At 48.6% G+C, this 21,801-nt stretch overlaps 1 protein-coding gene across 1 annotated transcript in view; it reads left to right on the forward strand.

Moving 5' to 3' along the window:
- The window catches only part of NEO1 (neogenin 1), a 303,704-nt gene that overhangs the window by 130,762 nt on the left and 151,141 nt on the right, over positions 1-21,801 (forward strand). Inside the window, exons 4-5 of the mRNA XM_054387898.1 lie at positions 3,182-3,335; positions 15,072-15,208. Of these exons, the coding sequence (XP_054243873.1) occupies positions 3,182-3,335; positions 15,072-15,208 (291 nt within the window). The remainder of the gene's footprint in view (positions 1-3,181; positions 3,336-15,071; positions 15,209-21,801) is intronic.

Here is a 21,801-nt window from a genome sequence, read left to right on the forward strand (position 1 = left end):
GTCTGCTATGCTTTGGAAATTAACCCATGTTTAAAATCAGACTTAATACGAACTTTTTAACTCATGAATTAATAGAATGGCTTGGATTGGAAGGGACCTTCACAGTCATCCAGTTCCAACTCCCCTGCCATTGGTAGGGACAACTCCCACCAGCCCAGGTTGCTTAAGTCCTCATCCAACCTGGCCTTAAACAGTTCCAGGGATGGGACATTTACAACCTCCCTGGGCAACCTGTTCCAGTGCCTTACCACCCTTCACTCCCTGAAAGCTCATCTTCTTCAGCTGAGGATGGAGCTTCTGAAGAACAGCACTTTTGGAAAAGAATTCTTTTAGTTCAGTTTGCCTTTGGATCTCTATAGCACCTCCAATGAGTCACAATGCTGTAGGTTGGAAAGGACCTTTCAAGGTCATCTAGTCCAACTTCCCTGCAATCAGCAGGGACATACACAACTAGACCAGGTTGCTCAGAGCCCCAGAAACCTGACCTGGAATGGTTCCAGGGATGGGGCATCTCCCACCACTCTGGGAAACCTCAGCCAGGGGTCTCACCACCACCAGTTTCTTCCTTCTCTCCAGTCTAAATCTTCCTGTTCCAGTTCAGACCATCCCCCCTTGTCTTGGCACAACAGGCCCTGCTCAAAGTCTGTCCCCAGCTTTCTGATCAGCTCCTTTGAGCACCGAAAGGCCACCAGAAGGTCCCCCTGGAGCCTTAGTGCTTGAGATTTTTCTGATTTTTGGCATTTGAAGCTTTCCTGATAAACTTCCATATTGTGTTGATTGTTTTGACTTCTTTTGGCTCCAGATACAGTTTATTTGCTTTTGGAATGTTTTGCTGGTGGTTGATGATTGATGATAACTCTGTGAAGGAGTACAAATAATGCTGTTGCCTTGCTTGGGCAGGAGTCTGAAGGCACTGATAGCAAAGTTTTGTGAAATCCCTCCCAGCAGGGTTTGGTTTTTTTTTTGTTAAGTGGGATTAAAGTGTTGCACGTGGAGTTCTCTTAATCTTGAGTGGCCCCATAATTGATTGTTTGGTCTGAGCTGTATTTGAAAGAAGGATTTGAATTAATGTTCTTCATTCATTCATTCTATTCCATTCTGAAATGGTTGTCTGCCTGGGCCTGGCAGTGACCCCACTGCTCAGCCTCTGTTCCTCTGAAGCACACCCAGCACACACTCAGATCACACAGATTTGCACCACAGTCACTGCTTCTCCAGAGAGTGAGTGAGCAGAAGGATATGAGTCTGAGCTCTGCTGCTTGCTAGCAGCTGCTTTCAAGTCTAGGAAGGAAAGGGAAGAAACAAGTAAATTCCTGAATCCAGTTTCCACTGAGTTAAGAATCATAGAGTCATTAAGGTTGGAAAAGACCTTTAAGATCATCGAGTCCAACCATAACCCAACTACCATGACCACTCAACTAGATCCTGAAGCACCACATCCTCACATTTCTTGAACACCTCCAGGGATGGTGACTCCACCACCTCCCTGGGCAGCCTGTTCCAATCCCTGTCCACTCTTGCAATAAAGAAATTTTTCCTCATCTCCAACCTAAACCTCCCCTGATTTCCTCTTGTTTTGTCATTAATTACCTGGGAGAAGAGACCAACACCAGTCTCACTGCAGCCTCTTTTCAGGGAGCTGTAGAGAACAATGAAGTCTCCTCTCAGCCTCCTCTTTTCCAGACTAACAACCCCAGTTCCCTCAGCTGCTCCTCACCACCCTTGTTCTCCAAAGCAGGAGGATGGAGATTAGGAGAAGTTTCTTTGCTGCCCAGGGAGGTGGTGGAGTCCCCATCCCTGGAGGTGTTCAAGGAATGTGTGTCCATGGCATTTGGAACCATGGTTTGAAGGCCATGGTGGTGTTAGGTTAGCAGTTGGACTGGATGATCTTAGAGGACTTTTCCAACCCAAACAATTCACTGATTCTAATTCAGAAGATTCTCTGTTTCAATAAGGATGGCAAACCATGCTGGATTTTTGGTTTGGTACAAGTCCCCTATTCCTTCAGCATGCGAAGTACCTCCTTATTTTATTTCACATGAGACTGACTCTCTGCTGCAGTAATTTCATTTTCCTTTGCCTAAAAGCACTTTCTTAGGCAGCTACCTGATGAAATCAGGTGATTGCCTCAGGTAAGCTTGTCCAAAGTCAAACCTGTACCTTTCTTTACTACTTCTCTACTAGCTAGTGGAAGTTGCAGTTTCAAGGCTGTAGCTCTTAGCAGAAGCTCAACAGAAGCTGTCAATGTGCACTTGCAGCCCAGAAAGCCAACCAGCTCCTGGGCTGCATCAAGAGCAGTGTGGCCAGCAGGTCAAGGGAGGTGATTCTGCCCCTCTGCTCAGCTCTGGTGAGACCCCACCTGGAGTACTGTGTCTAGTTCTGGAGCCTCTATTACAAGAGGGTTATGGACATGCTGGAAGGTGTCCAGAGAAGGGCCACCAGGATGATCAGAGGGCTGGAACTGCTCTGCTATGAGAACAGACTAAGAGAGTTGGGGTTGTGCAGTCTGGAGAAGAGAAGGCTCTGAGGAGACCTTCTTGTGGCCTTCCAGCATCTGAAGGGGGCTCCAAGAAAGCTGGGGAGGGACTTTTGAGGCTATCAGGGAGTGACAGGACTAGGGGGAATGGAACAAAGCTGGAAGTGGGGAGATTCAGACTGGAGGTGAGGAAGAAGTTCTTCCCCATGAGAGTGGTGAGAGCCTGGAATGGGTTGTGCAGGGAGGTGGTTGAGGCCCCATCCCTGGAGGTGTTTAAGGCCAGGCTGGATGAGGCTCTGGCCAGCCTGATCTGGTGTGAGGTGTCCCTGCCCATGGCAGGGGGTTTGGAACTGGCTGCTCCTTGTGGTCCCTTCCAACCCTGACTGATTCTATAATTCTAAAAAAAAATAAAATTGTTCCCCTGCCAGATGGAGGAGTGAGGATCTCAGTGGTGGCAAATCAGTTTGCATGTGTGGAGGAAAGGGTGAGGAGCTGTTCACGTGGGAGGCTGGCAGAGTCTGTCACAGAAAACACTTTGTGTGGGTAAGGGCTTGACTGAATCCTGTGAGGATACAGGACAAAAGGAAATGCTTCATTTGTGGGGTGGGTTTGGATTTTTAGTTTTACTTGTAATTGTTTTTCTACCATGACCATCTTCTGAGTCTGCCTTCAGTAACCACTTGGTCATTTACCATCCGTTTGCAGATCCCGAGGTGCCGCAGAGCTTGGTGTTCATGAAGCAGCCCTCTTCACTCACCAAGGTCACTGGGCAAAGTGCAGTGTTCCCTTGTGTTGCTGTAGGATTTCCAGCTCCTTCTATCAGGTGGACAAGAAATGAAGAAGAGCTTATCACAGAAGGGTGAGTAATGGCTGACCTGTGGATTTTCATCTAGTGGGGAGGAATCCACCCAGAGTTACAGTTTTAAATAGAGCACAGTTGGCTTCCCTACTTCATTTTAACCCAGGAGAGCAGCAGCTAGTTCCCAAATGCTGGAGGGCTTCTAGACTGAGTGTTGTGACAGCTAAGGTGGGGTGTGAGACTTGTGGAACAGTCTTACAGCTTTTTTTTTATTTGCAGACATCTGAAACCAAGAAAGCTTGTTTGAAGCAGGAGGGGTATTGAGAATGTGCTGCTTCTATATTGTCACTGGAGTAGAAGCAGCAAGAGGCACCTCAGAATGGTAGGGGCTGGAAGGGGACTCCAGGGATCAGGTCCAAGCCCTCTGCCAGAGCAGGATCACCCAGGACAGGTCACCCAGGAATGTGTCCAGATGGGGCTTGAAAGTCTCCAGAGAAGGAGACTCCACAACCTCTCTGGGCAGCCTGCTCCAGGGCTCCAGCACCCTCACAACAAAGAAGTTTCTCCTCATTCTGAGGTGGAACCTCCTGGGTTCCAGCTTGTACCTGTTGTTCCTTGTCCCATCACTGGGCACCACTGACAAGAGCCTGGCACCTTCATCCTGCCACCCACCCCTCAGATACTTATAGACATTGATCAGATCCCCTCTCAGCCTTCTCTCCAGACTAAACAGCCCCAGGGCTCTCAGTCTTTCTTCATAGCTGGAATGTTCACGTTCCCCAGGCATCCCTTGGACTCTCTCCAGCAGATCCCTGTCTCTTGAACTGGACACAATATTCCAGACAACCAAAGATGCCTTGCTGTTGGCATATTGTCTGTGCAACCCTGGACGTAAGCTTGACTCTTGCTGCAATAAAGATGTCCACTGTATGTCTAAATGTTCCATAAGAACTTCAGAAGTAGTGTTCCAAGCTTGGTTACAAAACTTTTCCTGAATGCAGAATGTTCATGTTAGGTAGGATGAAAGGAATGATGAGCTTTCAGGAGTGTGGTAGGTGGAAGCCACCTGAAAGGAGGTTGTGGAGAGGTTGGTGCTGGTCCCTTCTCACAGGGAATTAGTGATAGAACAAGAGGGAATGGCCTCAAGCTGCAACTGGGTAGGTTTAGATTGGACTGTAGGAAGAATTTATTCACAGTAAGAGGGATTGGAGGAGGATGTCCAGGGAGGTGGTGGAGTCCCCAAGCCTGGAGGTGTTTAAAGGTTGTTTGGATGTGGTGCTTGGGGCTATGGTTTAGGGGTGACCCTTGCAGAGTAGGGTTCTGGGTTGGCCTTGTTGATCCTGAGGCTCTTTTCCAACCTGAATATTTCTGTGATTTCTATGATTCCTGTGATTGCTGCTGTGCTCCTTCAAAATGATGTGTTAGGAGATCTGTGTGGAAAGAAAAAAGACCAAATCTGATGAGAGAAGCTCTGTTCCTGGCTGTCTAATGAACATACTGCCTAGAACAAGGAAATTACAAACAGCTGGGAGAGTTGGGGTTGTTCACTTTGGAGAAGAGAAGGCTCTGAGGAGACCTTACTGTGGCCTTCCAGCATCTGAAAGGGGTACAAGAATGCTGTTGAGGAACTTTTTAGGGTGTCAGGGAGTGATAGGTCTGGGGGGAATGGAGCAAAACTAGAAATGGGTAGATTCAGATTGGATGTTAGGAAGAAATTCTTCCCCATGAGGGTGGTGAGAGACTGGCAGAGGTTGCCCAGGGAGGTGGTGGAAGCCTCATCCCTGGAGGTTTTTGCAGCCAGGCTGGATGTGGCTGTGAGCAACCTGCTGTGGTGTGAGGTGTCCCTGCCCATGGCAGGGGGGTTGGAACTGGCTGGTCCCTTCCAACCCTGACAATTCTGTGAGATACTTGAATGTTCTCAACATCCCTCCAAGTCAGGGGGGAGATTAATGTAGAGATGAGCTCATCATGAAACAGGGGGTAAAGTTGTGTTGTGGCATGGCTGCCAGGGCAAGCAGCTGAAGGAACAATGCAGGTCTCCCTTCAGGCTTGGTGCTAGCAGTAGATCTCTTTCTTTCCTTTTTTTTTTCCATTTTTTTTTGTCAACTCCTAAATTAAAAACTGCAAAGGCTTCTCACATCTGAGCTGTCTTTCTGTGGAAAAGGTGAGCTTCTGTGGGAGATGCTGAACACTTCTCACAGCCCTGAGAAATTGTGGGGATGTCAGTCTGAGGGCATGTGAATGAGATTTATTTTTTTGTAAATGTTAGAAATCATTCATGTGTGAAGGGTGGTGCAGAGCCATTACACTTGCACAATCAAATGTGATGAATGAGGAGAATAAATATGCCCAGTGAGATCTTCATTTGGTTTTCTTGGATGGCAAATGATGGCATCTTGTATCTTTATAAATACTCAGTCTGGAGAGGAGAAGGCTCAGAGACCTTCTTGTGGCCTTCCAGTATCTGAAGGGAGCTACAAGAAAGCTGGGGAGAGACTTTTGAGGGTGTCAGGGAGTGATAGGACTGGGGGGATGGAGCAAAACTAGAAGTGGGGAGATTCAGATTGGATGTTAGGAAGAAGTTTTGCACCAGGAGGGTGGTGAGAGACTGGAAGAGGTTGCCCAGGGAGATTCAGACTGTATATTAGGAAGAAATTCTTCCCCATGAGGATGGTGAGAGACTGGCAGAGGTTGCCCAGGGAGGTGGTGGAAGCCTCATGCCTGGAGGTTTTTGCAGCCAGGCTGGATGTGGCTGTGAGCAACCTGCTGTGGTGTGAGGTGTCCCTGCCCATGGCAGGGGGGTTGGGACTGGATGAGCCTTGAGGTCCCTTCCAACCCTGACAGTTCTATGGTTCATGATTTTTGCTGCACCCTTGCCCTATCCTTCCCTGGGTTATAGACACTTAGAATCATGAAGGGCAGAAAAGGGCTCCCAGATCATCAAGTCCAAGCATCAATACTACCAAGTCACTGCTAAACCATGGCCCTCAGTGCCACACCTGTGTGGGTTTTGAATGCTTGAAGGATGGGGACTCCAGTGCTGCCCTGGGCAGCCCCTTCCAGGACTTAACCACTCTTTCAGTGGACAAATTGTTCTTCATGTCCAACCTAAATTTCCAGTGGTGCAACTTGAAGCTGATTCCTCCCATCCTGTTGCTTGTTACTTGGGAGAAGAAACTGAGCCCCACCTGGCCCCAACTTCCTGTCAGTGCACAAGGTTAAAGCTCACATACTAAGGACCTCTCCTTTTTGATTTTCTGTTCAAGTTTTGGTTTAGACTTTTTTTCAGTTTAGTCTGATCTGTAGGGAAGAGAAAGGGAATAAAGCACAGAGACTAATGGGGTGGGAAAGGAGCTAACCCAGCTGGGATGGAAAGAAGAACAATCAAATGAAATAGAGACAAAGAGACACAAGCCAGTGTGGAGCCCAACCCTTGATGTCAGTGAGGGCACTGTTGGTACCACTGGTGCTGGGGTCAGGGACTGGGGAAGGCCCAGACTGGATTCAGCAGCAGGTAGGAACAGGGTTCAGTAGCTGGGTTCTGGAACTGGCTTCAGGAACACAGGGATGGGGATGGAAGGCAGAAGGGACAGAGTGCTGCTGGGACACCAGCCAGGGAAGAAGAGGCTTGACCCTGGTGATCTCTCAGCTTGCTCCTGAAGATGCCCTCCATGGGCTGCAATCCCTTGGTGGGCAGTTGAGGCTCACCTGTCCTGTCTGCTCCTCCCTACAGGTGTCTCACCTGACTTCCTGCCCCCCAAGGTGTGGCACAAGCTGTGGCAGTGCCCTTGTTGTGCCCAGGAGCAAGTCTCAGGCAGAGCCTTTCTGCAGCCCAGCCCTTGGCAGTGACTCTCCCCAAGAGCTTCTCCCTGCCAGGAGCAGCCCCTGGCTGTGCCAAGCTGCCCTGAGCTTCAGCAAGTGCCTGAGTGAGCAGAGCCTGGGCTGGGCAGGGCCAGCACTGAGCAGAAGTGGCTCTGCTGTGGCTCAGAGCAGGACATTTTGTTACAACACAGAGCTGATTTTTTCTTACAGTGAAGTATGTGCTCATTGTAGAGTTTGCTTTCAAAGAAGGTAAAGGAGAAAATTGGATTTCTTTTCACTCTGCAGGAGGAAGCTTCTTTCATTGTTCCCTAACGTGATCAAACTGCACCAAAACCCTTTCAGTCTGCTGCTCGTGAGGGTGGCTTAAGAGAGAAATTATTCAAGGAGCAAACAACAGAAAGTTCTTAAACTCCCTTTCCTTCCACAGCTGTTGGGGATTCTTCTTTTGAATGGAATAACTGGAAAATCTCTAGAACTGAAGATGAAGATCCTTTGTTGGAGTAAAGCCTGCAGTTGGCCTGTTGCAAAGTGTGGTACCTTAGCTTGTTAGGCATGGCTTGTGAAGTTAATTACAAATGAAATCACTTTGACTTTGTGGTAAAATCCCCTCTTGGTGTAAAAGCAAAGCTTTGCTTCTTAGCATGAGAAAAAACCACGATCCTCTGCATCTGGGCAGATCTTAATGCACCTCCTGCCCAGACTCAGCTCCAAAAGGATGGCTTTGGTCAATGCACACCCTGCAGACATAAACACACAGCCAGGTCTGCACCCACCTGGGAACACACAGCTGTTGGTACACCTCTGTGTGTGTCTGTGGGCTTAGAGAACAAAGCTCAGCCTGGGCAATGATTTTTACTCTCTCTTAAATGTTTTGGGCACACAGACTCATTTTTACTGGTTGGGGTTTGTTTGTTTGTTTGTTTGTTTGTTTGTTTGTTTGTTTTTACCTCTGGGGATCAATCTTTGAGGAGGGCAGATTTAGATCTGATATTAGAAAGAAATTCTTTCCAGGGGTAGAGGTTGCCCAGGGACATTGTGGATGCCCCCTCCCTGGAGAGGTGTTCAAGGCCAGGCTGGATGAGGCCTTGGGCAACCTGGGCTGGTGGGAAGTATCCATGCCCATGGCAGGGGGGCTGGAACTATATGATTGTGAAGGTCCCTTCCCACTCAACCCATTCTATGAATCTATGAGATGCTGACCTTACAGGCTGCATTGTTAAGGAAAATACATCCAGGCTCCTGTATATGTGGGAAAAATAGACGTTCCTTAAGGACTGGGAGTGGTGGAGGCTTTGAAATGAAAGATTTCTCAGGAAGGTATTTAATTTTGATGGAGTATTTGTTGAAGACAGCAATGAGATTTATGTTAATGGATAATTATGAGTAAACTGTAATGATGGCAGTCTTGGCACTTGTTCTAACAAGCAGCCCTGAATTCAATATTCTGTGAAATGAGTTGGCTGTGATAAAATATTTTTGAGTGTTAGAGTGAGAAACTGGTGATGAAATTGCAATGCTAAAAGATTGCATTGCAGTGAAGCTGTTTAGGACCTCAAGGAATCCTTTCAGAACGCGTTCACCTAAAGATCTGGAAGCGATCTAAGTGATAATCTGGCTGTTGGCTTTTTAGAGGTTCCTCGTGAAGATGTCTCTCTCAGACTATGAAATGCTCATATCCCACTCAGGCCTTTGGAAAGTCTCAGTCCTTAGAAGCTGAGGAGGAAGAGACTATTTGAAGGAAGGGGCTCTGTACACTTGCACCATCTATGTCTCCTTCTCTAGGCATCATTTTGTCCAGCTGTGGCCTGCTCCTTTGAGACCTTTCCTCCTGTGTTTGTGATTTGAGAGAGAAGTAACCACAAAGCTGACAATGGGACCCTGTCACTGGGAAAACCATTTGACTTGTGCTGAAAGCTTTTAACTGGATTGTTTGGTAGGCAAGTAAGTAATCAATGAATCCTGAAGTGCTTTGGGTTGGAAGGGACCTTCAAGATCATCCAGTTCCAACTCCCCTGCCATGGGCAGGGACACCTCCCATCAGCCCAGGTCTTATCCAACCTGGCCTTCAACTCCTCCATGGAGAGGGCATCCACAGCCTCCTGGGCAACCTGTGCCAGTGTCTCCCCACCCTCACTGGAAAGAATTTCTTCCTCATCTCCACTCTCAATCTCCCTTCCACAAGGGAAGGTGTTGTGGAAGCTGTTCTCTCTCATCCTATCACTACAGGTAAAAAGTCCTTTCTTGGATTTCTTGTAGCCCCCTTCAGGTTCTGGAAGGCTGCTCTAAGGTCTCTCTGGAGCCTTCTCTCCAGGCTGAACAGCCCTAACTCTCTCAGCCTGTATCCATAGGGGAGGTTCTCCATCTCTCTGATTGTCTTCATGGCCTCCTCTGGCCCCACTCCAACAGTTCCATGTCCTTCTTGTGCTGGGGATGCCAGAACAGGGTGCAGTAACAATTCTCTCAAAACTATATTGCCTGAAAAGAAAGGAAAAGGCTAAATCTCAACCCAGAACAGTGCCAGTGCTTGAAGCTCCAAACCAGAGCTTAAAAACATGAAGTGAGCCTTTGGATTTGTATGAATCTGTGTGGCACGGTCTTGGGATGTAATGTGTACAGCACCTAAGGTCCCTGAGGACTAATCTGGGTATTTCATAGTCTTGGAGGGGTGTGTTTAAGAGGAACCAAAAAGCCAACAGTCAACCAATCACTTAGATGTACAGAATCATAGAATGATAGAATCAGTCAGGGTTGGAAGGGACCACAAGGCTCAGCCAGTTCCAACCCCCCTGCCATGGGCAGGGACACCTCACACCAGATCAGGCTGGCCAGAGCCTCATCCAGCCTGGCTGCAAACACCTCCAGGGATGGGGCCCCAACCACCTCCCTGGGCAACCCATTCCAGGCTCTCACCACTCTCATGGGGAAGAACTTCTTCCTTACCTCCAGTCTGAATCTCCCCACTTCCAGCTTTATTCCATTCCCCCCAGTCCTATCACTCCCTGACACCCTCAAAAGTCCCTCCCCAGCTTTCTTGTAGCCCCCTTCAGATCCTGGAAGGCCACAAGAAGGTCTCCTCAGAGCCTTCTCCTCTCCAGACTGAACAGCCCCAACTCTCTCAGTCTGTCCTCATAGCAGAGGTGCTCCAGCCCTCTGCTCATCCTTGAGGCCCTTCTCTGGACACCTTCCAGCATGTCCCTCTCTCTCTTGTAATGGAGGCTCCAGAACTGGATGCAGTACTCCAGGTGCTCACCAGAGCTGAGTATCACAATATATCAGAGGTTGGAAGGGACCTCAAGAGATCATCAGGTTCAACCCCCCTGCCAGAGCAGGATCACTTAGGGCAGTCTGCACAGGAACTCATCCAGGTGGGTTTTGAAAGTCTCCAGAGAAGGAGACTCCACAACCCCCCTGGGGAGCCTGTTCCAGTGTTCTGTCACCCTCACTGTAAAGAAGTTTCTCCTCATGTGGAGCTGAAATCTTCTATGTTCTAGTTGGGATCCATTGTGCCTTGTCTTATCACTGTGAACCACAGCAGAGGGGCAGAATCCCCTCCCTGGCCCTGCTGGCCACACTTCCCCTGATGCAGCCCAGGCTCTGTTTGGCTTTCTGGGCTGCAGGTGCTCACTGCTGGCTCCTGTTGAGCTTCTCATCCACCAATGCACACCCACCCTGCCACACATGGCTCACCTTCTTCTTCTTCTTCTTCTTCTTCTTCTTCTTCTTCATCTGGATTTCCTCCATAAACTCAGAATGAGTAAAATCAGAAAATAAATATTGAGAGGAATGGAAGGAAGGAGGAGAGGCCAGTGAAGTCTTACAGATGTTTGTGTCCTTTTCTGAAAGCTTGATAAAGCAAAACCTGCCTGAGTGTTCTGTGATACTGAGCAGTGCAGTGGAACTGTGATGGACAGGCTGAGGAGCTGCTCAGGTTTTTCATTACTTTTTAATTTATTCCCTTCTTTATTGTCATGTCTGGCTGAAGATCCTACTGCCTGAGGGTCTGTGTGTTAGCAAATGCAGGAGTGTCAAGGGTCAGGACTGGGCTGGCCCCCTCTCTATGGACTCAGCTGCCTTCCCAAAAGGGAAAGAAAGGGAAGAAGGGAGAGCAAACTGAAACTGCTTTAATGGCAAGATGAGCAATCAAAGGAAACAGATATAAAGAGACAAAAACCAACGTGGAACCCAACCCTGATGGCAACGAGGGCACCATTGGCACCACTGGTGCTAGGGGCAGGCACTGGGCAAGCCCCAGACTGGATGCAGTGATAGGTGGGAAATGGATTCAGTAGCTGGATTCTAGAACTGGATTCAGGAACACAGAGATGGGGATGGAAGGCAGAAGGGACAGATTCCTGCTGGGACACCAGGTAGTGAAGAAGAGGCTTGACCCTGGGGATCCCTCAGCTTGCTCCTGAAGATGCCCTCCATGGGCTGCAATCCCTTGGTGGGCAGTTGAGGCTCACCTGTCCTGTCTGCTCCTCCCCACAGGTGTCCCATCTGACTTCCTGTCCCCCAAGGTGTGGCACAAGCTGTGGCAGTGCCCTTGGTGTGCCCAGGAGCAAGTCTCAGGCAGAGCCTTTCTGCAGCCCAGCCCTGCCAGGATGATCAGAGGGCTGGAGCACCTCTGCTATGAGGACAGACTGAGAGAGTTGGGGTTGTTCAGTCTGGAGAAGAGAAGGCTCCCAGGAGACCTTCTTGTGGCCTTCCAGGATCTGAAGGGGGATCCAAGAAAGCTGGGGAGGGACTTTTGGGGCTATCAGGTAGTGACAGGACTGGGGGGAATGGAATAAAGCTGGAAGTGGGGAGATTCAGGCTGGACGTGAGGAAGAAGTTCTTCCCCATGAGAGTGGTGAGAGCCTGGAATGGGTTGCCCAGGGAGGTGGTTGAGGCCCCATCCCTGGAGGTGTTTGCAGCCAGGCTGGATGAGGCTCTGGCCAGCCTGATCCAGTGTGAGGTGTCCCTGCCCATGGCAGGGGGGTTGGAGTTGGATGATCCTTGTGGTCCCTTCCAACCCTGACTGATTCTATGATTCTATGTGGTGTTAAATTCTCTGCTGTTGTTGTCCTGGTTTAAATGAGTAACTGCAATGATGTGATCACATACATTGCCTTAAGATTGGCTTGGGTTTGGTTTGTTTTGTTCTTTTTTTTTCTTTGATATAGCTCTCTGAAAGCTGTGATATTTGTAATTATTCCACATGATTGTTTGCCAGGCCCTTGGAGTGATTTGCATGAACTGGGTGACTCTCGCTCGACTCAGTAAAGGTTAAACATAGCAGAGTAATTATGGAGATTTTTCTGGGTAGTAGATTCCACCAAATAATCTAATTTAGTGTCTAATTTTATCTGCTGTACTTTACTGAGACTGCAAATAGATTAGGAGATGTTTGGGGAATAGTAATTTAAAAGGGGAGGGGGGGGGGAAGGAAGCTAAAACCTCAGGGTATAACTTGGCTGTTTGAATCCAGTAAATTAATAAAGGCTTGACTCTATTTTGTGATAATGAAACAAAAAGAAGCACAGGAGGCAGGTATCCAGAGCAGCTCAAGTGGCTGTGCACGATGAGTGTGGTGCTGAAGGCTGCCTGGAATGTCTGCAGAAGGCTTGAATTTGATTTTTTTGCTGTTCCCTGACACTTGAATGATCAATCTTTGTTGGTTTTAATGACACTTGAAATCGTGTTATGGCTTTTATATTAAGCTGATCCTTTGTCTCCAGTGTCTGAAATCTGATTGCTTCAGTCTTTTGTGGAAATGCTTCATTGTCCTTACAAAATTAAGATGTTTTGACTTTATTACCAAGGCAGTTTTGCTTTAAGCCCAGCATAATCCCACAGCCAATGCCTACTGGAGGAATCGCTGAGGGGTCTGAGGGATTAGTTGTTTCCTCTCCTGTTTTTAACACAGTTAAACTTGTACTGGATCACACTTTGGTAAACTCTGCACTCTCCTCCAGGATTTCTGGAGCAAAATAATCAAAGACAGTAAAAACACACCATAAAGTTAAGGTGGTTGAAAATTACATAACCTTGTAAATAACAGCAGTTTGTGACTTGTCTACAGGGAGAAACTTTTGTGGCTGATGTGACAATGTCTACTAACCTTTTATAGTTCTGGTAACATGCAGTCATAGAATGGGTTAGTTTGGAAGGGACCCTAATGACCATCTGGTCAAACCCTCCTGCCATGGGCAGGGACACCTCCCACCAGCCCAGCTTGCTCAAGGCCTCATCCAACCTGGCCTGGAACACCTCCAGGGAGGGGACATCCACAACCTCCCTGGGCAACCTGTTCCAGTGTCTCCCCACCCTCACTGGAAAGGATTTCTTCATCCCCAGTCTCCATCTCCCCTCTCCCAGCTCAAAGCCATTGTCCCTCATCCTGTCACTCCCAGCCCTTGTCAAAAGTCCCTCCTCAGCTCTCCTGGAGCCTCCTTCAGGTACTGGAAGGCTGCTCTCTAAGGTCTCCCTGGAGCCTTCTCTTCTCCAGGCTGAACAGCCCCAACTATCCTAACCTGTTCCCACAGGGGAGGTTCTCCAGCCTTCTGATCATCTTTGTGGCCTCCTTTGGCCTCTCTCTAGCAGCTCCATATCCTTCTTATGCTGGGAACCCCAGACTTGGATGCAGTGCTGCAGGTGGGGTCTGAGCAGAGCAGAGCAGAGGGGCAGAATCCCCTCCCTGTGCTGCTGCTCTCCCTGCTCTGGATGCAGCTCAGCACACAGCTGGCTCTGGGCTGCCAGGGCCCACTGCTGGCTCATGCATTGCACATCTCAATTACTGGTCAGTCACCACGAGTCTCCTGTCTCACCATGCACACTTTGCTTCCTTTTCCAGAGGCTGCCCATGGGAAAATGAGCATCACCAGGCACGTGTTGCTTTTAGCTGGGTTACTATGGAGATCAGGAGACAGTCAGCAGAAGGCCCTCTCAGTCATTAAAGTGACACTAAAAGCCTGTCTGGTGGCCAGGCTGCCTTGTTCTGTGTCCTGCCTGTCACTGACAGATCCACCTCGGTTAGCAAGTGGCTCCATTTCTTTCTGCTGTCATCTGTAGCCTTCAGCAGCAGATTATATGCTGCTCAGATTCATTTAATTTACCCCCAATGCTAGAAGGAGGAATCAAAGAAGCTCTTTTACATAACAGAAGAAGGGACAAAACTGCATGTGTGGACGTGTCAAGGCCCAGGCTTGTCTTCCTCCTTTATTTCCCTTTAGGCATGGTTTTAGTGCAGCCCTAGGGTGCCATTTGCACACACAATCTCTTCAGTGACATTGGTTTTGTTCACCCAGACAATGTTTGGATAACTCTTTTGTCTTCATGGGCTCTCCATGTCCAGCTGCAGACAGGTGCAGGAACTGGGAAGAACATTGATTTGTTGGATTTTCTTAAACGGTCTTGGAACCTTTTTTCAGATGATCTTGAGGTGCCTTGATGCCTTGGAGGTGGTGAGGCCCAAAACTTCTAGCTTTGGTTTCTTTGTGCTAACTGCAGCAGACTTGTGTGGTTTAGGTTTAAGGAATTCACCAGGGCAGAATACAGGTGAATAGAATTAAAAGACAGTGGGAGAAAGGGAGAGGATTCGATTTTTTTTTTTTAATTTGTTTAATTTTTTCTTGCTTGAGATGGATTGTCCTTCACTATCTTTGATCACCACTAAAGCTCCTGGTTTTCCTATGTATTAATTTTTGATCTGATCCATGTGAGGAGGCTTCTGCCTTTTCTGGCAGCAGTGACAATAAAATGCTATCAAAATAATCCCAGATGTGTTGTTTTATCTTCTTTCTGTCCTTGAACCACTGTGGAAGGGTTCCAAAAGAGAAAAAAAAAAAAAAACCAAAAAAGATTTATCTCCTTGCTGTATTCCTCTTAGCTAGAACCTGTTTGCTGTGCTGATCTCTAGAGGTCCCTTCCAACCCCACAGACTGTGTGATTCTGTGCCTTGTCCATCAGCTGACCTCTCTGTCCTGTTTTGTGCAGGGATGAAAGACTTCTGCTGCTGGCAGGAGGCAGCCTGGCGATCAGCGAGGTGGAGGAGGAGGATGCTGGGACCTACACCTGCATAGCAGAGAATGGAAATGAGACTATCACAGCCCAGGCAGAGCTGGCAGTTCAAGGTAGGCCAACTACTGAATTATGTGGGAGAACAGATCTCCAGGTGACTTTTCACAAGAGTGTTTTGTGTGGTCAGTTGAAGACCCCGTTGGCTTTTGTGCCCAAACCAAATGCCCAAACCACTGCCCCAGCTGTACTCAACTGCTGCTGTACTTAATGGTTGCACCTGATGATGTTAAAGGCCTTTTCCAAACAAGCAGTTCTCTGATCCTACTGAGGTCTTCCTTGAAAGGGCCTACAAGAAGTATTTTTCTTACTCCCTAAGGCTTTTGTTGTTTTCAAGGAGCTTGACAGAGGATAAAAGCTGAGTACTTCCTTAGTAATGCCCTGGTATCTCCTGTGTAGTCTCCCTGTATTGCTTGCTCTTGAAACCTATTTTTACCAGAAACAGCACTGAAAGGTTGATAACACTGATTTTAAAACAGCTTTCTTAAAGAACCTGGCTGAATAAGGTTGCAGGAAGATTTGCTTCTTCACCTTTCTAATAGTTCCTGAGGAAACCTGTCAGCTGCTTTTTTAATTGATTGGATCTTAATATTGGTTTGAAATTCTTCAGCTACAATATACTGCAAGATGTAAGAGTGCTTGTGAGTAGCAACAGAAGAGTGATTGTGCCCCTGTGCTTGGCCCTGGTGAGGCCACAGCTTGAGTACTGGGTTCAGTTCCAGGTGTCACAGTACAGGAAAGGCATTGAGGTGCTGGAGGGTGTCCAGAGAATGAGGAGGTCTGATGAGGAGGTCTGGAGAACAGGTCTGGGGAGGAGCAGCTGAGGGAGCTGGGGATGTTTACTGTGGAGAAGAGGAGGCTGAGGGGAGACCTCATTGCTCTCTACAGCTCCCTGAAAGGAGGTTGGAATGAGGTAGGGTTGGGCTCTTCTGCCTAGTATCAGGGGATAGAAGGAGAGGACATGGCCTGAAGTTGTGCCAGGGGAGGGTTAGGTTGGAGAGGAGGAAAAATGTCTTTGTTGCAAGAGTGGTCAGGGATTGGAAGAGGCTGCCCAGGGAGGTGGTGGAATCTCCATGCCTGGAGGTGTTCCATAAAGGTGTGGCCATGGTACTTGGGGACATGATTTAGTGGGCATGGTGGGGTTGGGTTGCTGGTTGGAGTGCATGACCTTAGAGGGCTTTTCCAGCTGAAACAATTCTTTGATTCCATGATTTTATGTTGTACCTGGACCTTGTGATACAGAAGAGCTGGAGAAGGTCAGCTGGGTTTGCAAGAGAAATACTAGGAAGGGACAAGTTCTCAGAGGAAGCTGATCACTGAGCTGCTCAGTGTTGCACAGCTAAAGCCTTCCTCTCCAGGGCTGAGGGTGAAGGCAGGTTTGTATCAGCATCCACAGCACTCCTGCCTTTCCTCACAGCTGTGTGGAACCATGGCTCTGTCAAAGTGACCAGAAACAAGGCACAGAATTTGTTTCTGAACACACTGGGGGCAGATTCTCCTGAGACTACACTGGCAATGCTTGCTTTGTGCTTTGACCTGTTACTTGTAATTTCAGCTGCCTTCTCCTTTTCCTCCCCTGCTGGCTTGGGACCAGCTTTCTGAGCACTGTGTTCCTTTCTGTAGGTGCTGGTGCAGAAACGTTTTGTCTGGCTCAGCCTTGGCTGGGGATGATGAGTATCTGTTGGAGAGCAGGGGAAGGGTAAGGGACCTGGGGGGTCCTGGTGGACAACCTGGGTCACCATGAGCCAGCAATGTGCCCTTGTGGCCAAGAAGGCCAATGGCATCCTGAGGTGTATTAGGAGGGCTCTGCTTAGTAGGTTGTGAGAGTTTCTCCTCCTCCTCTACTCTGCCCTGCTGAGGCCACATCTGGAATATTGTGTCCAGTTCTGGGCCCCTCAGTTCAAGAAGGACCTCAGGGAACTGCTTGAAAGAGTTCAACACAGAGCCAGAGAGATGCTGCAGGCAGTGGAACATCTCCCTGTGAGGACAGGCTGAGGGAGCTGAGGGCTCTTGAGCTCAGAACAGAGGAGCCTGAGGGCTGCCCTCATTGCTGGGGATAAAGATGTGCAGGGCAGTGTCAGGAGGATGGAGCCAGGCTCTGCTCAGGGATGGCCAAGGACAGCACAAGGGGCACTGGGGGCAAGCTGGAGCAGAGGAGGTGCCATGGGAACAGAAGGGAAAACTTTGTCAGTGTGAGGGAGGCCTGGAGCAGGCTGCCCAGAGAGGTTGTGCAGTCTCCTTCTCTGGAGACCTTCCAAGCCCACCTGGATGTGTTCCTGTGTGACCTGCCCTGGGTGCTCCTGCTCTGGCAGGGGGGTTGGACTCAGTGATCTCCAGAGGTCTGTTCCAGCCCCTACCATTCTGTGACTGTGTGTGATTGGGTGAGAAACCCCTTCCCAGTGAGGCCTGTTGAAATGCAGTGCAGCTGTGCTTTGACTCAGAGTGTTTTGAAAGCAAACACATTCTGGTCATGCAGAGAGGAAAAATCCAAACCAGAGTTTTCTCATTTCTTTGGGCCAAAAGAATAAAACTTGGGTGCTTTGTCTTTTTAAATACTGACAGGCTTGATGCTTCACAGCACTTTATATGGTGCTGATGGGTTTATGCAACTCACCCAGTGCTGTCTTGACTTCAGTTCCAACCTATATATCTTCCAGAATTGGCATGAGGCTTGGAGCTTTATGGGCAGTGACAGAAATTAATAATATTGCTGCTATGATGCAATTAAGCTAAAGCAAGTCATAGCTAAGGCTGGGATTAAAGCCTTCATGGAGGATATACAGCCAGGTCACCTGGGGGATGAAAGTGATCTTGAGATCACTCCTTGTTCCTTATCTAAACTGATGTAAGGGATTGTTTTTCAGTTGATTCTAATGATTTAGAAGATGCTCTGCCAGTGCTTTCCTGATGAATTTTTCTTACATGCCTGCTACAGAAACAAACAAACAGAACTAATGTAATGCTTGGAACTTAAAAATACATTTCAAATTGTACAGAAGGCATTGGGGAAAAGTTGCTGTTCTCTTGTTTTCTTTTTAAGCTCTGATCTTAATTCTGCTTTCCTCTGAGAAATCAGTGTGGAGAGCAGTTGTCTTGCTGCAGTGCTGTAATTTAGTGAGGGGTTGAAGAGTTTGAGGAACTGTTATCTGAGCACTGTACCATTTCCTTCCAGCCTAGGAAAATTGCCATCTCTTCACACCTAATAACAGCATGATTTTGCTTAATTTAAGCACCTTCTGTCAGCCTTAGAAATGAGCCTGGCAGAAATTCATGCAAGAAATCCATTTCTAGGGTATTGAATTCCCCAGTCTCATCTGGGTTTCTGCATCTGTTTCTTGAAGCACCTGGGCTTTTCTGTTGGGAGATTGCAGAAGCAGGCTAAAGGTTGTCCTAAGGCAGAGCCAGCCTTTGTTCCCATCTATTAGCATTTCACTGTGGCAGTGCAGTGAGAGGTTTGTAGCTCTCTGCCTGGCATTGTTTGAACAGTATTAGGAAAGCTAAAGTGAGGTTCCTGTTGATGCCTCTCAGCTGAGGTTTCCCTGCAGCACCAAGCAGGGGTTGACTGAAATTTTGCAGGTAGTTAGAAACAACTCATTTCATCCAGTCCTAAGCTTCAGTTGTGCACAGAAGAAAACCTGAAGGGGGCTACAAGAAGGCTGCAGAGGGACTGTTTGTAAGGCCTGCAGTGACAGGATGAGGGACAATGGTTTGAAACGAGAGAAGAGCAGATTGAGATTGGATATGAGGAACAAGTCCTGTACCATGAGGGTGTTGGAACACTGGGATGGGCTGTCCAGAGAGGTGGTTGAGACCTCATCCCTGGAGCTATTCAAGGTGAGGCTCCATAGAGCTCTGAGCAACCTGATCTAATGGAGGATGTCCCTGCTGACTACAAGGAGACTGGACTTAGATGGCCTTTGGAGGTCCCTTCCAACCCAACCCATTCTATGACTCTATAATTCTAACTGTTCCTATTCCAAGACCAGCTTCCCTGTATCACAGCTTTCCTGTATCCTTTCACAAGGATCCAAAACCCTGGAAGCTGATGTGGTACTGGTGGGAGGCAGCTGCCATGGATCTGCTGTGATCATGGATGTACTCATCCTTCTAAGATCCAAGGTCAAGGCAGGGGATTCTGACCCTTTGCTCTTGTGAGACCCCCACCTCAAATCCTGCCTCCAGTTCTGGTGTCCCCAGCATAAGAACGACACAGAGCTGTTGCAGTGAGTCCAGAGGAGGGCCACAAAGATGATCCAAGGGCTGGAGCACCTCTGCTGTGAGGACAGGCTGAGGGAGCTGGGGGTGTGCAGCCTGGAGAAGAGAAGACTCTGGGGGGACCTTAGAGCTGCCTGCCAATAGCTGAAGGGATCCTACAGGAAGGCTGCAGAGGGACTTTTCCTGAGGGTGTCTAGAGACAGGCCAAGGGGGAATGGTTTGAAGCTGAGGGAGAGCAGGGTTAGACTGGAGCTGAGGAAGAAGTTCTTCAGTCTGAGGGTGGTGAGACTCTGGAATAGGTTGAACACAGAGGTTGTGGCTGCCCCCTTCTTGGGGCTGTTCAAGGTCAGGTTGAATGAGGCCTTGAGCAGCCAAGTCTGGTTGAGATGAGAGGTGTTCCTGCCCATGGCAGAGAGGTTGGAGTAGATGATCTCTGAGGTCTCTTCCAACCTAAGCCATTCTTTGACCGATTCTCTGATTCCAGGGTGAAGTGTGTGCTGTGCTCAGATGGCCATGAACAGGGACAGTTTGCTGTGCTGCTTGTGTGCTTGCACAAGGGAGATAGGAGAGAATTGCAAAGAGCTTATTTCCAACTTCAGGATGAAGTGTGCCAGCTGGAGATTTCATGTGCTACACATCATATTTGTGCCTAGCCCCTTTAAAAAGTGGTTTGGGTGTGGAAGAGAACATGAAATGTCCTGGGGGAAGATCAGCAGCTGAGAGCCCCTCAAGTTTGGTATCTCTGAATCCCATCCACATTTGAAAGAAGCTCTAGGGACAGATATGAAAAGGATGAAATGTGTGTTGTACAGTTCTGTACCTACTTGCTTGTCCTTGAGCTAATCTTGGAATCCTGGAATGGGTTGGGTTGGAAAAAGGGCCCTTGAAGATCATCCAGTTCCACCCCCCCTGCCATGGGCAGGGACACCTCCTTCTCGACCAGGCTGCTCAAGGCCACATGCAACCTGGCTTGGAGCCTCCCCAACTTCTCAGGGCAACCTTTTTCCCTCATGGGGAAGAATTTCTCCCTAATACCTGATCTTGGGTGTCAAAAGCATGTGTCATGATGGTCTCAGACCAAGCACCTGGAAGGTTCCTTTGCCAGGGTAGGTTCCTTCCCATGAAGAGAGGCAGTAACTCGGTGTCTGAAAGTCTTTGGTGCAAAGTCAGAGCTCCATGAGCTGTGCTGACAGTTTTCCCCTCGCTGTCAGCAGGAGGGATGGGGCTGGGTACCAGCCCTAGTTCCAACACATGTAATGAATTGAGAGCAGTGGAAAAAATGGGTTTGCTCTCAGCGGCACCACAAGAACCTGCAGTAGCTGTGTGAGATAAGAGTGGGAAGCGATGAAAGCAAAGCTGGGGGGAGCAAGCAGTAAATGTATGAAAATGCAGTCAGCTGGCTTCTGTTTAGACTAAAACCTGTGGCCTGGCAGAGCTGTAGTGACAGTTAAATACTGAGAAGGTTACAAGTTCATTCTTCATCTGGGAAATGCTCAGAATTTATCACTGTGCCCAGTGCCCCTGGGCTCTGTGCAGATGCTGTCAGGCAGGATAGATCTCTGCCTGAGCTTCCTGTCGCCTGGCTTGGTGCTCAGGTTGTGGATGATGTGTTTAGAGGGAGGCTTCTCTTCCTGCTGAAATATTTACTGCAGTTCAGACTGAACCAGAAAATAATAAACCAAAAGAATTTCCCCTCTTTCATTTTCCTTCTAAATAGATATGGCAGATTTGAAGGCTTCAAAGGAAATGAATCACTGTTGGGCCCTGAGGCTGCTGCTCTTTAGTATCTCTATCAATGATCTGGACCAGGGGATCGAGGCACCTGCAGGAGGTTTGAAGATGACACTGAAATGGGTGGGAGTGATGATCTGCTGGAGGTTAAGCACGCTCTACAGAGAGATCTTGTGAGGCTGGATCAATGGGCCAAGGCTAGTGGGATGAGGATCAACAAGGTCCGAGGCCAGTGGGACAAGGTTCAACAAGGGCAAAGTGCACTGAGTCCAGCAGTTGGGTTACAACAACCCCATCAACACTTCAGGCTTGGGCTAGAGTGGCTGGAAACTGCCCAGGGGAAAAGGATCTGGGGGTGATGGTGATTGACAGCTGGCTGAACACCAGCCAGGGTGCACTCAGACGGCCAGGAAGGCCAAAAGCATGCTGGCCTGAATCAGCAATGGTGTGGCCAGCAGGACCAAAGAAGGGATTGTCCCACTGAACTCAGCACTAGTGAGTTTGTGAGTCCCAGGTTCAGGTTTGGATCCTTCACTGCAAGAAGGACGTTGAGGTGTTGGAGTGTGTCCAGAGAAGGGCAGCAAAGCTGGGGAAGGGTCTGGAGAACAGGGCTGGGGAGGAGCAGCTGAGGGAGCCGGGGGTGGTCAGCCTGGAGAAGAGGAGGCTGAAGGGAGACCTTCTGGCTGTCTACACATCCCTTGAA

Source organism: Indicator indicator, chromosome 16, assembly GCF_027791375.1.
Source record: "Indicator indicator isolate 239-I01 chromosome 16, UM_Iind_1.1, whole genome shotgun sequence".
In the NCBI taxonomy this organism is placed as follows: Eukaryota; Metazoa; Chordata; class Aves; order Piciformes; family Indicatoridae; genus Indicator; species Indicator indicator.